We start from the raw sequence: 15,015 nt of genomic DNA on the forward strand, positions 1-15,015 counted from the left end.
TGATCAGGGAGCAGTAATATCAGTGCTGTGCAAAGAGTGTCTGCAGGCAGTGATTTGAAGCAGAAGAGCAAGGTGTCAATCAGGAAGGGTATAGAAAGCCCCTCCTGTGCAGCTGAGCAGAGACAAATGTTTGAAAATCTAGGGGAGGCTGGTGTAGTTGTTGTCTGAGGTGGGAACAATATTTTCATACTGAGTAAGAGTTAATGAAGAGAAAGGCTTTGAAAGTTAGCACAAGTTTGATACAGTTGGCCTCTAGAAGTGGAAGGAACCTGGATGAGATAATAAGCTCCTGTAACTTGGAGTTTAAGATATGTAAAAGATCCTTSTGGCAGATGAATATGAGCTGGCTCATTATGTTTTCCTCAGAGGAAAAGTCATTGAATTAACAGGACMAGTAAAGCCTGTGGAGCAGTTATTTTTGTTAAAGTCATACCTTGAAGATAYTCTACAGAAGGAATCTGGAAAATTTAAATTAAGGCTGTAAGCAAGAACTTGGAGAAAGGCTTAGTCTGAGTCACAGGCCAGGGAAACAAGCCAAATAGTCATGGGATCCACTATCATCAGGATCAAGATCCTCACAGAGGCTGAAGGAAAAATCAAGAATTTTGGACATGTCATTTGTGATCTAGCTAAGCATAACTCAGAGGGAGACAATGAGACTTCCAGACAGATCAGGGGAAAAAAAAAGGAATGTATGCATCCAAGGCAATTCAACAGTTTAATGAATCACTATTGTAGTATCAGATTTAAGATCTTGTCTCTGACAGACCACTCCTGCTGAGAAGCAGCTAACTCATGTGGCTAAGTCTCCTGAAATTAGGAGTTTTCACTCTCAGGAGTGACAGAAAATAGTCTTAAGGAGTGCAAGTCAATTTAAAATATCTGTTGAGTGTGCAGTGTATATTCAGGGCTCCAACACAGACTATGCAGTATTATATACACCAGATTGCTGTGTTAYAGTGTCTCAGTGAAACCACTCCAGACTGTTCTACCCATGTGAGGTGARCATTGGTACTGATTTGTCAGTTCCAGTGAATCTCTCTTATCATATTTACTTATATGTTTAATCAGATGTAGCTTTTGATACTGTAGCTCACATCACCTTCATATCCAAATATCCCTGTTAATTCAGTGGTGGTCCCCAAGGATTAAGGTGCTGTTGACCATATGTCAGTGCATTGGCAATTATCCCTTGATTATCAGACTGAAAGAAATGAGAGTAAAATAAATTTAAGGTTCCAGAAATGAGAAAGAAATGTAAATGTTACTTAATAATATGCTAACAAACGACAACACTGATGTAAACAACATGAAAACTATGCTTACTGAGAGTTGTTTTTCTCCTTTTTTTCCTCATCATTCATTTCTTAAGAAAATTGGCTAAAAAGCGGAAAGAGACATTGAGTAGTACTCGGCAGGAAATGACAGTGATGGTGAATTCAATGGATAAAAGCTACACTGAGCAAGGCACCAACTGTGATGAAGCTTTCTCTTTCATGGACACGCACAATCTAAATGGGAGATGTAAGTTTTTTTCTTTTCTTCTCTTTTCTTTCTTTTTTTTTTTTCGAAGGTGAAAGAAAGGTGCAAATGGTTTTTAAAATATTCCTCATTACTCAGTCATGGAAAATCSATGGGACTGAGAGTTTCCCACTGTGCAGCACATTACAGTGTCTATTCAAATGAGCAAGACAGTCAGACATCAAGAATAGACTTCTTTAAAAATAATAAGGATAATTGAGCTTTTTTCTGTCCATCCTTTTCTTCTGCAGAAGAGCAGTGACATTACTGAAACAGCAGTTTTACCTTYCTCCAATCTCCATTGTGTTAAAAATTTTATATCCCTCATGCTGTCCCAAGTCCTTCAAATGCTCCCCTGTACTTCTTTCTTGGTAGTATAATTTTTTTTAATGTAATAACTTAATAATGATAATCTGATTGTCTTATTATTTCCAATTCTAGATTATGCTCTTTCTGTTGCTTGTGCAAAGGAAGAATTCAGTCAACTTGCCTGTTCTGCAATTTCATAAGAGATTTTCAGATATCCTGGATCTTCTTGGGTCTCTCCTGAAAATATATAAGATTCAGCATATAAAATTTCCTCTGTTAGAATTTTAGTGAAGGTCTTACTGATGTYAGAGGATTAGCACTAAGCAAAGACCAGGAAAAAACAATAGTTTTTTTATAATTGTTTAAAAGAATTACTAGGTTCAAAATGCCTTTTTCATTTGTAGCTCTTAAGAAACCTCAGGGTTTTTTGTATGCCAGTGGTTTTTAACGTCTTCAGAATTTGTCAAAGATTAAATTTGGTTTCAAGTACTAACAGTATGCAAGGCCCAACTCCCACTCTTTAATAATATGCTTAAGAATTTATCTTTGATGAGCTCAATTGTACAAACACTCTGTGGGGTTTATACAGTGAGACTTTTCTCAGCAGCATTAGGCTCTGAATTTGCAATGTTAATTTGCATTTGAGTTACTTTTGAAATTGATTTGAAATAGATCTTTCAAATCAGACTTGCCTTTCYGGTGAGAATRTACYCTTTCAGTTAATGAGATTKCTCATTTCTGTGAAGGGATCAAGARGTTTTACTTCATCTTGCATCATCATGATACAGTTTTCCAGTGGTGCTACTGAATGGTCATAACTGCAAATGAAGCTGCAATGAGTTCCTGGGACTAAATCCTCTTTATGTAAACCACCTCAAACCTATTTGAAATTATTGCCATAACAAGTTCTTTATATTGCTCAAATGCTAGAGCCTCTAATTAGACTTTCCATAAGAAACATGGTCACCAGAAGGGAACACACTGAGAGTCTTCAGGAATAATCTTTGTGGAAGGCCTTGTACTAAAGAGGTTCAGAACATTTCTATTTCCTATGGAAATTCATTATCTTGCTTGCATTCTCTCCCTGGCAACTTTTATTACTGGTGGCAGCCCTGACCTCAGCTAATCTGTTCATCCATACCCAAAAAAAGAATCACTCTGTTTTGGCCATCAAGGGAATGTAATCTACCCATTCTGGAGACATAATCAAAGGAACATGGCCACAGATATATTAATTATATTATAAATGATAACTGTCAGCATTATTTCAGCCGATTTTGAGACATGCCCATCTTAACAAGGGCTAGCAACTGTTTGCCCAAGAAGACCAACTGAAAAAAAGATGGATGAAAGATYGTGTCTTCCTCAAATCTGTTTTGTTTCACACATTCCTGTTAGTCTGTTTACAGGTATCCAGAATGTGCCTGCATTCACTGATCAGACTGAATTTGAGCTGTGTAGACAAGCAAATAAGGCTGAATTTGCAAGGATCTTTGCTTAGAAGCCTCTAATGACTCTTTGGCTGAACATCCTGTAAATATTGTGATTATCTCCTACCTTTTAAAGGTATCTTTGTTTACAGTGGGAATTTGCATGATATTTGTATACCAGGGGCAAACTGAACTTAGTTTGTTCCATCGGGCTTTCCCACTGGTTTTACAAATGGTTCAATGATTTAAGTACCAATGTGAGCATTGGTTTTTTTATCACTCCTGAAAACTACTGTTAACAAAGAGTAATATTCAGGGTCTCTTAGTATCTCTGTGCACATTATCCACCTGTCTAAACAAATCAAATTAGAAAAAAGGAGAAGAAAAAATATTCTRTAGTAGATATTTGCATAGAGTATTTATGATATTATGAGGAAAACTTATTAATGATCAAAGCTTCTGTCAAAAACTCCTCTTGTCGTCGTGATGTCTTGTTTCAAGCATCAGTATTCAGTCTAATCTTGTGATTTAAGAAGTGTATTTCCCATCAGTGATCAAAATGCTTTCTCTGATGACACTTCTTTTTAGAGAAATKATCAAATTCAATGAGCTGTTTCATTCACTAGACTTGCCTGGTTTTCCCTAGGTCCTGATTCCAGTGCAAGAAACACAACAGGATGAACTCTAAGCCAAGTCAGTCCCATGTGCTGTGTCACTCAGCTTAAGTAGCTGCATATCATTTCTCTGTCTCTAACCAGCTTTGTTTCTCTTTGCAGCTGTATCTTCACCATCTTCATTTACAATGAAAACTAACACATTGAGCACAACAGTGCCTAATTCTTATTACCCAGGTAACCAGTTTTTTTCTTGGTTTCCACCCTCTGTAGACATTTCCATAATAAAAGCATACATATTTATGTTGTTATACTTCTCGCCATCAACATTTAATGCATATATAAGAAACATACCGGTTGCTAACAGTAGCTTTCTGAAAGAAAACTCGGGAACATGTATCAATCATTTACTGTTCTCTCTCTTTTTACCTTTTCTGCATTGACCTGCTTATGATGTATGACAGATCCATTTGTGCCAACTGCAATTTTAGGTGAGAACATTTCCCTTTATCAAAGTTTATTGCTGAAGTAATTTCGGAAGTTGCAGTTCTTGGGGAGCAGACAATAATGTGCAAAATGCTGGAGCTTTATGCTAAAGGGAGGGGTGGTAGACTTGGCTGCGCTGAGGTGCTCAGGACAGTTATCAGGCTTGATTACTGCTGTCATAGTGCAAATCAGGGGAGAAAAGAGAGAAGTGATTTTAACAAGTGGATTTGCAAGGAAATGTTTATGCATGTATTTGGAGTGACACAAAAGAATTTGATTATCATGGCAATTTAAATAGTTTCCCTCATTTTTTTTCTGTTTTATCTCGGAACGGAAGATGTCACTTCTTAAAAATAACTTTCCTTTCCTAATTAGACTATTCAGGATACAGAAAGTCAGACAAAATTCAGTTTTGGCCATCTACCAGCTATCATGTCTTCTGACAATTCTGCAGAGTTTCTGACATGCTTGTCAAAGTKCAGATTCAAAGAGGAGATGGTGTTTTGAACAGCAAAATGATGACATGACGCTTAGAGTATATAGATTATTATACATAAGGTGTCACAGGAATTAAATAAAACAGTGGAACTGCAGGTTAAAAACATACAGTTAAAATGTAAAGCGTTTTCACTGGACAATAGCAGATTTTCCTAAATTCCAAATGTCAAAAAGACAGAGGTTTCTGCAGAGTGATAAATAGTAAGCATGAGGCGCTRTTGCATTCTCAGTGTTTAACTCTAACCCCTTCCTGGCTTGTATTCATTTACACCTCCTTCCCATGCTAACTTTAAACTAAACAAGGGCAATTCTTTTGCTAATAATTTGAAACATAACAGTGCACTATAGCAAGGATTCAGACTCCTTTGTTAAGCCTATTTACTCATTTTTTTCAATTTATATTTTCTCATAAAATATTTTCCTTTCTCCTCTTTTTTCTTCTAATCACTGTAAAAGGTTTAAGACCCCTTAACTGATTCCTGCCCTTAAACTGTAAGCTAAGGCTTACATAGAAGTAGAGTGCAGCCTATAAGAAGTAAAAGTTTCGAAGGTGATCTTGAAAATTTGTTATTGTGAAAGAATATTTAGTGCAGTGCACTTCAGTGTGATAACTTTGGRAAGGAACTTTGCTGGTTTTATACATTATGTAAATCTGGAAGAAGGTAATGGTAGTGACTGTAACAATGTAATAATCTGCATGCAAATGAAATTTGCAGTGCCTTTTAACTGCCTGAGATGTTAGATTTTTTTTTGTGTGCTTTAGCATTCATTCAACGCTTCATCCAGTAGATGTTCTTTCTGACCTTGTGGGTGGGCAAGGAGAAAAGTWCTATTATCAGGAGAAAAACTTAGAGATTTCCTATCTGTATTATTAAGTTTTAGTTAATGGTTTCTTTGGTTGTACTTGTTATGCTTTGCTGTATAATAACAATGGTTAAATTATTTGTTAGTTTTTTTCCCCCCAAGAAATAATCTCTAAGCAAGTAATTTAGGTATCAGGCAAACACACACTGGGAAAAATAAATTCTCTGATTTTAATAAGTCTGTAAGATCTTTTAATTAGTTAGGTGTGTATTTTATGGTCTACTATGGCAAACCTTAGTAGGTGCTTACTCACCTCAGAAAATATTTTGGTTATTTCACTGCATAAAATAAATATTTTTGTAATGTCATATGCTAAAAATTTAGTACCATTTTATGAACAGTGCTCCATTCTGATTAGACCTCTCTCCCAATATGTGTTTATGACTGTCTGCACAGGAATAGTGTTATATCTGAGGTAAATCAAATTAACTATCCTTGAGTTAGTAGAGGAATTATTAACAAAGTATGCAGGATTTTAATTGCAACTAATACCTGCTCCTGCTGTCTTCCAGTGTCCAGAGAAGTCGTGTTAAAGTGCAGGGTTGAGCTTGTTGTTAGAACTAAATGACCTTCTCAGTGTGACCTCCTGGGAGAGGTACAAGTCTGGTGAATGGTTGAGTTCAGTTTTCAAAATCTGCTAGAAAGCCACAGCACCCTTGCTGTTTCCAAATTTATGTACAACAGGATCTTTGAACTGTTCATGCAAATTAGAAACCTCTTAGCCAATTTAAAAAATAAAAAAAAAAATTAAAAAAACCTAGTAATTAGTGGTGAGCTCTTTAAATGATGCAAAGGCAACAGCCTGGCTCTTTAGTTTCAGATAAGGAAATCTTCCGTTTGAGGGAAAACTTTAATTATTAGCCTACTAACCTAAGTAAAAGCCTGAAATTTAAAAAAAAACATTTAAACCAAAACTTTGCATAACAGTGGCTAAATATTTAGTATCTGAGCATGAGTGCAGATTATGTTTGTCTAATACCATCCATGTGCATATTTCTGAAATTGGAAAAGGAAAAGAGTCTCAGCCCAGAAAAGATACTGGGACTGAGCTTCCATTTACCTTCCAAGCTGGCAGCTCGTCTAACTAGTAAATAAGTGTTTTAATAAGTTTTGTATAGCTCTACAGGAATGGGTGAGTGTAGAGTAGGATAACTGCAGCTGTAGTAGTATTTAAGCTGGACAAACTTCCCATTTCATATGGACCCTGCATCTGGAGGAGCTCACCCTTTGAAAAACTCATAGCCTGAAAAGCTGATGCTACAATGYTCAGAGGCAAAGTAAAAAACTGTAATATGCATGGCTTCTGATGTGTCATATAAACCAAGGATTAAAAACACTTTCTTTCAAATGACTTAAAAGATAACTCCTGCTGTATTAATGCAGCTACGAGAGATAAGGAAACAGAGAGAGCAAAATGAGTCTAAAACTAGGGAGCTTGCAGGAAAGAGATTCATGAGTACTAAACGGATGCTGTCATAGTGCCAGATTTCGACAACTTTGCCTTCATCTTAGTTACTAACAGTCTCTGTTGCAAAGAATTTTGCAATTTGCAAAAAAGAAAAAAAAAATCYTCAGGTTTTCTAATCTGTTTCTAAAATTGAAATAAGCAACCCAAAAAATCATTATCAACTTTCTACACTTTTTTTTGTCTTTTGTGTCTTAGCCACCTTGTAGTTTTCAGGTGCCATTTCAGCAGCAACATACTGTACCTACACTTGTATACCACGCTTCATGCCATGCATCCCAGGGTGCTTTGCAGTAAAATTTTGTATCACATCAGWCAAAAGTTATAAAATTTTATGACTAAAAAATGAATCCCTTTTCTCTGCACTAGACCAAATTAGCAGACTGAYAGGAAAAGGAGTGAAACGACCATACTCATACCCATACATTTTTCTCTGCTGTTTTTGCTTTAGGTGTCAGTGCACAGTTCATATTGACTGTATGCTTAGTGAGGACCAGATTTCACATGTTTTAGTGGGAATTGAGAGGACCTCAAACCATCCTTGAAATTTTAAACATTGAGCTTTCTGGTTTTAATACCAATTTTCAGTAGTATAACTAAGACCAGAATCTCACTTTTAATGAAGTCTGTTAGTAGTTTTGGTGTGTACATAAGAATCTAGTGCCTTTTCATAAAGAGTATTTATGGAATTTTCTGCTGTAATGTATCCAATCTATGAATGTGGAAATACTATTTTAATGCTTCCCATTCATACAGCTTATTTTACAAAGTATTATTTTTTGATAAATGCCTTACTTTACAAAAATTTTACAGATTTAGTATTTTTATTCAGTGTGCAGTCAGTGAGGAATAGCTCAAATAAGTCATAGCACCATATAAACAATTTGGGTYAAAATTAAAAAACTGTAAGATACATGAAATTATTATTTGCGTAAACAGATAAATMTTTTTGAAGATTCTTGGACCTTAGAATTTGGGATGGGTTTTTTTTCTCTTGTCAAGTCTGAATAAATTTTTAGAATTCCATCTAAACAGGAAGAAAGTCATGTTGCTTCCTTAGGTAGAGTGCACTTACACATCTACTTACTACTAAGTGCAGGTTTTGCTCTCAGTTGTATCTGTGTGAATTGACTCACAGTAAGATACCTTGGTTTCAGTACATCTAATTTGTACTGTGAAACTGAGATCAGAWTCTGACTCATTTAGGAAGTCATTCTGTAAAGACTAAATTAAAAACATAAAATTACCTGTAATTATTAATGTAGTACTGTTGCTTATGCCCTGTTTCCTTTTTCTCCTCCTCTTTTTTTCTCCTGATATGTATCTTCTTAAAAGTGCCAATCAATGGTAAGTTGCCCATTTGCCCCATGGAAGAGATGTGGAGGGTTGGGAGAAGTATGTGTCTCATAAAAATTTTAACCAGCCCACGGGGGTCTCCTGTTTGTTGGCTTGCATGTCAGTTGACACATAACATTCCATGCCTAATGTGGTGGCTCATGATGCACTGTGGTCCTAAAGCATGTCCAGCAGTCAGTCAAGACATTTTTCCCTACCAGATGATCCTTTGCATTTGTCCTCTTGTAGTTTGTCTCCAAGTGTTGTTTTCAGATCTACATTTCCATTGCAGTCCTAGCTTGATGAAACCATAAGCCATTTTGTGCATCTTTTTATTTTGCTCACTCCAAACATTTGCTCTAAATTTGCAGTGTAAAATACAGCACTTTAGTAATCTATGAAAAACACAAGTCCGGTTTCATTCCATGGGACTTGTTGAAGTTTCAGAATGAAACTTCTATGCAGTTTAAACCCAAATGCCTGTTTTAAAATTGGTTTGCAATCAGCTAGCAATATTTAAAACAATATTAGAGTTTGGACTGCTCTGCAATGCTTCCATTGTAGAACTATGGACTTTGCCTCATTCCAATCAGTCTTGCAATTTCCGTGTGTAAACTGCTCCATGGATTTACTGTTCTTCTGGTGTAGCCTTCACAGACAGAACCAATGCTGATGGTGTCAGATTTCTGCCATTCCTCTAGAAATCTCTGTAGTTTCTATTTCTTTTAACAAATGAAAATGAGCCAGTACGTGATGAGATACTCTTTTTCTAGATGAAACCCATACGATGGTCAGTGACACGAGCAGCCTGGTGCAGTCCCATACCTATAAGAAGAGAGATCCCGTGGATGTGCCCTACCAGACCGGACAGCTCCACCCAGCCATCCGTGTAGCTGACTTGCTGCAGCACATCACCCAGATGAAGTGTGCAGAAGGCTACGGATTTAAAGAGGAGTATGAAGTAAGTGTCAGGTCTAAGGATCTGATTATGATGTCTTCTGCACTGTTGGTTGTATGTGTCTGCTACCTGTACCAGAAAATAGGAAGAATAATTACTCAGCCACACCAGCTACTCTCTGAGGAAGCACAATGAATGGAAAGGATCTCCTGTACAATTAGCAGATGTTCTGATTGTAACTAGCCAGGGTGAGGAGTGAGATAGAATAAGGTTTCTTGGAAATCTCTGTGTAATTCTGTTTGCATGAAGATGTGTATAGAAAGAACCAGGTCCCAGAAGTTCCCGTATTTTTATTTTACTGGTGAAGAATACAACTTTTTCCAAAGCTCTGTATCACAGGTTGTCTAATCACAGTTAACACAGTATTAGCTTAGAAACGAAGTTCTACAAGCAGTATTTCTTGGGATCATAGTATCCATCATGGAGAGGAAGTGCACAAATCTTCAGAGAGGTCCACACAGCTATAGAATTTATTCTGTGGTGGCTGAACCATTTCCGACTTGCTGGAGGCTCCCTGTAATCCCTATTATTTTTAATATGAATTTATAGGCTGGTTTTTTGTTTGTTTTTCTTTTTCTTTCTTCTTCTATTCAACTTCTGTTTTGTCATTTCATGCTAGACTGACCTGTTCCTCCCTGCCATCATCTTAGTTTTAAATGTCAGGACCACTACATCCTGACAAATACTATAGGAGTACAGCACATTGCACTGCAGATCCTGACTTTTTGTGAGATGAGTCAGTTTGCTAAGTCAAAAAAGCAAAAAACTAAAAGAATTTCTTCTTATGCCCGAAATTAAGAGTAGTATTATTCCTGACTTCAAAAACCTAGTTTTGCTAAAGTCTCAAGAATACACTACTCCTCATCCAAATCATATATTTAAATGAACAGAAACTCCAGCTGAGGAACCTGTCCAAATTGCACTGCATCTCCAACCCASTAGACAGCCCTAAATTTCTGGTCCATAGAAAGAAAATGTGAAAAATCAGAGGAATGGAGTAAGTGGGTCATACTGTCATGTGACTCTGATGTAGCCAGTGGGAAACAGGATGATAAAGATTTGGTTTTAACTCTGTCTTCTCAAAGGAGAAACAATTAAAAAAATCTGTGTTCATTCTTTTGTGTGGTGTAAAGAGAGGAAGGAGGACAAATAGCAAAAGCCATTGAAATTGCTTCCGCCCTCTAGGGCAAGAAGCAATTTCTCTTTGGGCATACACAGGTGTGCACTGCCCTGAAGGCTCAATATACCATGCTTAAGTTTTAAAGGTAGGAATTAATGTATTCACTGATGTGGATTCTTGAGGATGAATAGTGCAATTACTAGTGCATTGCTGATTCTTTACAAGTGTGCATACTGCTCGCATTTTACGAGAGATGGTGTTATTTTTGAACTTCACGCCTTGTCATGCCAACTTCATGTTATGAAAATTGCTTAAATATATAATTGTTTAAGCTGGTATTTGTAGTATTAGATTTCCAAAACCCATGCTTCAGGCCACTTCCAAAATCACTGATGACATTTTTTCCCCTAAAATGTAGAAAACAATTCATTCCCAGAAGGACCTAATCACTTGTCAACTTTCATTTGTGTGGCTGACTTAAACAAGTTTGTTCCTGTGAGGTTTTTTATGCCACTGTTATTTAAAAGTGATAGAATTTAAAATTCTTGTCTTTGGAAAAGATTTGCTCATCAGCCAAAACCTTTTATACCAKCATTAAGCCTGGAGGAAAACTACAATTAATTTATTTAAAAAAAAAGGAAAATCAAGACCGTAAAATGGAATTTGTAGTGCAACCAATGACATGGCTTTCTAACTACAGTGGATCAAATGATGCTGCTGAGAAACAGTTTCCAGGAAAATCACTTAATTTTCAGCCTACCAAGCTGATGAATGGCATCCCATTACAGACAGTAGGTGTAGTCGTGATTAATGCCAGTAGATGCAATACATCAGGGTGCAGTTTGTTAATAGTGGCAAGGAAAGAGGGCTTAAAATAGTGAAGCTGCATCTGAACAACTTCTCTTTATATATGGAAATTGTTAAAATCAAAATAAACTATAACTAGCCATATATTTGAGGGGTTTTTCCATTGAACTGCTGCAGTACTGCTGTTTTTCCTCCATATGCAATGAATGACTGCCCTATATATTCTAGCACTGTAAAGGTTTCAAATCTCTTTATTTACATTTCTGTCTGACTGATACTATCCTCTTTACAAATTTGAGCTAGACAACAAAAGAATTTTTTCCTTRTATGTTATCAGAAGGATAAATGTCCAAATGAAAAGGAAGAAATAGTTTGACARAGGATTTGTTTTGAATGAAGTCTCATAGATAGTTTTTGCTCTAACAAGACAGCAGGATTATATAGTCTCACCAGGGAAAGAGTTTGATTCAGGAGAAATTCACACAGGATTCACTCTGAAAATAAATCTGTGGAACAGAACAGAAAGTAAAGTAGTACATTGCCCATTAGGAGCACTTCAGAGGAGTGCAAGGATACAAAGCACTTGCTGTCATGCATAGTTTTTAAGTGCTTTAAAATAAAACTTAATAATTAGGGCCACTATTCTTAATAATTAGATCTATAGTTCACCATCTAAGCACATATATGTAATTTTAAGTCCTATTGGTGTCACGCACAAGTTTTTGGTGTAGTGTAACTGACACAAAGGATAGAGGATAAAAAATCATCTTTGAGCAATGGCAGGCTGGTACTTGCTCACTGCTCAGCTCTGCAGTATTATTTACTCACTTGGGATACTGAGTGTCTGTAGCTCCCGGCACACAAGGCCTTGGAGGAATACCCTGCTTTGCAGAATTTTGCCCTTTTGCTCTCCTGGGAGAAAGCTCCTGTTCCTGCAAGCAGGGATCAGCCCYGGCTCTTGGCTGGAGTGACCAATGTTGTGCTGATCTGTGCCTGTGGAACCAGAGCACAMGCAGAAATGTCCTTGGGGCCACAGCAGCAGCCCCAAGTTCACTGCCTGCTTTCCCATCTGTTTGTCRGGTGTGGAAGGAGCATGAATGCATTTCTGTAAGCTGTGGACATAAATGCAGACCTKCATTTGCAGCCTAGTGGAGTGCGAATGATGGGATTGCGCAGAAATCCTTGAACTCGGGGAGATTTACACCCAGCTTGTCTGCAGTGGATCTTTAAAATCCTTTCAATCCCCTGCCAGACCCTTGAGAAAGGAGAGATTTTAGGTTGGTTCCAGTGTTGTTAGACTGACAAGATAACATTGGTCTGATCTCCCAGGCACCCCTGCAYTAATTGTGGGTTATTTAAGCTGTTCCCCAGTACTGCAGCATGAGAGAGCTTTTACTGGTCATGAAGGAGCCTTGTTGCTCATCTTCTTTCTGCATTAAAGAAACAAAAAAGTGGTCTCCACAATTTGTCACTTCTTCCTCCTTACACCTGTCACCTTTTGGGTTTAGACTCAGTACTTTCACAGGGATTTCGCTACATCCTTTCTCAAAAACATSTGTCAGAAGGCCATAAATCCATGTTATGAGTTCATCTGCTTCCTAAACAGCTCAATTAGGCTACTGGAGGCCAGCATGGCTTGGAATAGTTAGGGCAGAAAGAGATAAATTCATTGAAGCCTTACAATTTCAGATGTCTTGTTTTTAACCCTATTTTTGGATCAACTTAAATTGGTTCCTACTCAGTGTAAAGTGTTTCTTGGCCAGATTGAGGTTAGTTGACATAAGACAGTTTCAAATCGATTTCAGAGTGTCCACACAGGAGCTCGGACTGGTTTAACAGAATTGATTTAAAAACACACCTTTAATTAAACCAGTGCAACTTTGTGTGGATAAAGCCTTGAAAAATCAATTTCACATTATGTTCCATGACAGGGTGTTCTGAGCTTCCATTATCTCAAACGAGAGGTTCCTTTGAAAAGCCAAGATTTGCAAAGAGTATCCTGCTCAGATCCGCCTCACTTACTGTCGCTAACAGACCCTGTCAATAACAGAATTTAAAAAAGGTTCCTCCATGTCACTTTATCTTTAAGGCTTCCTTCCCTATTGTCTCTCTCCTCTTCCCTCTCCTTCCTTTCTGTCAAACACATTCTTTTTCAAGTTTTTCTGGCAATTAACCGTTCCAATCAGGAAATTATTTTGTATCATTAAGCCAATACTATTTCAAATACAGTGAGGTTATATGCTGTCAAGATAAACTGCRCTGAATATGTTCCTTTCTCCATTCTGATGTGCTGCACCGATGTAACTATTAATGTCTAAATCATTAAATAGATGAATAAAGGCTCAGAGTGCGTGTCAAGGTCAGGAACATGAAATATATTTTCTAATGTGTGTTAAACAATTACTTCAGTTTAGACCTTCTTGTCACCTATTATAGATTGGTAAAAGTATTTAAAAATAGGTTATCTGGACATGGTCATTGTTCAGCTGTACCTGGGGGGATTTTGGTCAAAGGTGATCATAAAGAAATGGATAATTTGTAGAAGATTATAAGAAGATTATAATAATTTGTAGAAAATAATAAGGCTTATGAAAGAAATTCTGTCTTAATAGCAGTATATTCATTTAAATGGAACTTCAGAAGATATGCTAGTGTAGATATGTGAAGGTAGATGTGCTAATTGTCAATGAAACCCAGTAAAAAAATTTCATTGGCCAGTGGAATATCTAATACAAAATGGTTTTAAGAAACAAAATAGTGAAAAAACTSTCTAAAATGAGTAGAAATACAGATCCTTGCTTGAGGAGGCAGAAAGTATTGCAGACAAGCAGGAAATTTTTCATGAAGCATCTTTGTCCCRCAGGTGCCTACTTTGGGTTTTGTTTTCTCCAAAGCACCGTTAGGTTATTGTCTGTCTTGGATGAAAGTCTGATATAATTTCCATTTTCTGCTGTCATGCAAAGCTGTAAGAGGCTAGACTCCTGTCACTCAAACCCAGTCTCCAGTTGCATCTTTTAGTTCTCTTTGGTTCCAGCTGGAAGACAAATTTGCTGCCACATGACACTCTGAAGCCCTGTGCTTCTGGGGCCCTGTTCTGAAATGCTGAAAAAAGTAGGAAAAATAAGTATTTTTTAATGTTATGTTAACATAGCTAATGGTAGGACCAAGCTGGCCCTATTTTTTTTTTTGCATGTTCTTTGTGACTACAACCAACCTTTCTCACCTCCAACCTGCACATTTTTATCACACCTTTTTCTCRGATTTATTTGATACTCTGCAACACCAGCTGAGACAGTCAGTACCACAATCAGTGCTGGTTGTTTTCTATCCCACAAGGCACTAATTACACAGAAAACAGGAAGACTCTGGATTACTGGGTGGGAATGGGGGCATTAGACCACAGTGTAAGTACAGGAAGGACAGCATCTGTGTCTTCAAGACCAGGAGCAGGTAACTCTTTCTATTTTTGTAAGAAAGAGGAAAACTCATTAAGGATTATAAACATAACAGAGATAGAAGTAAAATAGGGGAAACTTGTCCAGTGAAAATGGCATGGAAAATTGTTAGRAATATCCATCCATTGAGATCACTGCTATTTTTTTCCAAGT

The 15,015-nt window shown here is 37.1% G+C and overlaps 1 protein-coding gene across 3 annotated transcripts in view; it reads left to right on the top strand.

Moving 5' to 3' along the window:
* PTPRM (protein tyrosine phosphatase receptor type M) overlaps positions 1-15,015 on the top strand; it is a 342,158-nt gene that overhangs the window by 245,660 nt on the left and 81,483 nt on the right. For 2 of the 3 annotated variants that reach the window (XM_057382478.1, XM_057382481.1), the window contains 2 exons: positions 1,373-1,524; positions 9,296-9,483. In XM_057382478.1, the coding sequence (XP_057238461.1) occupies positions 1,373-1,524; positions 9,296-9,483 (340 nt within the window). Of the gene's footprint in view, positions 1-1,372; positions 1,525-4,036; positions 4,112-9,295; positions 9,484-15,015 lie in introns of all 3 variants that reach the window. The other variant, XM_057382477.1, reaches the window with a different exon arrangement.

This window comes from Malurus melanocephalus, unplaced genomic scaffold (assembly GCF_030028575.1).
Source record: "Malurus melanocephalus ecotype Western Australia unplaced genomic scaffold, MMel_1.1 scaffold_568, whole genome shotgun sequence".
In the NCBI taxonomy this organism is placed as follows: domain Eukaryota; kingdom Metazoa; phylum Chordata; class Aves; order Passeriformes; family Maluridae; genus Malurus; species Malurus melanocephalus.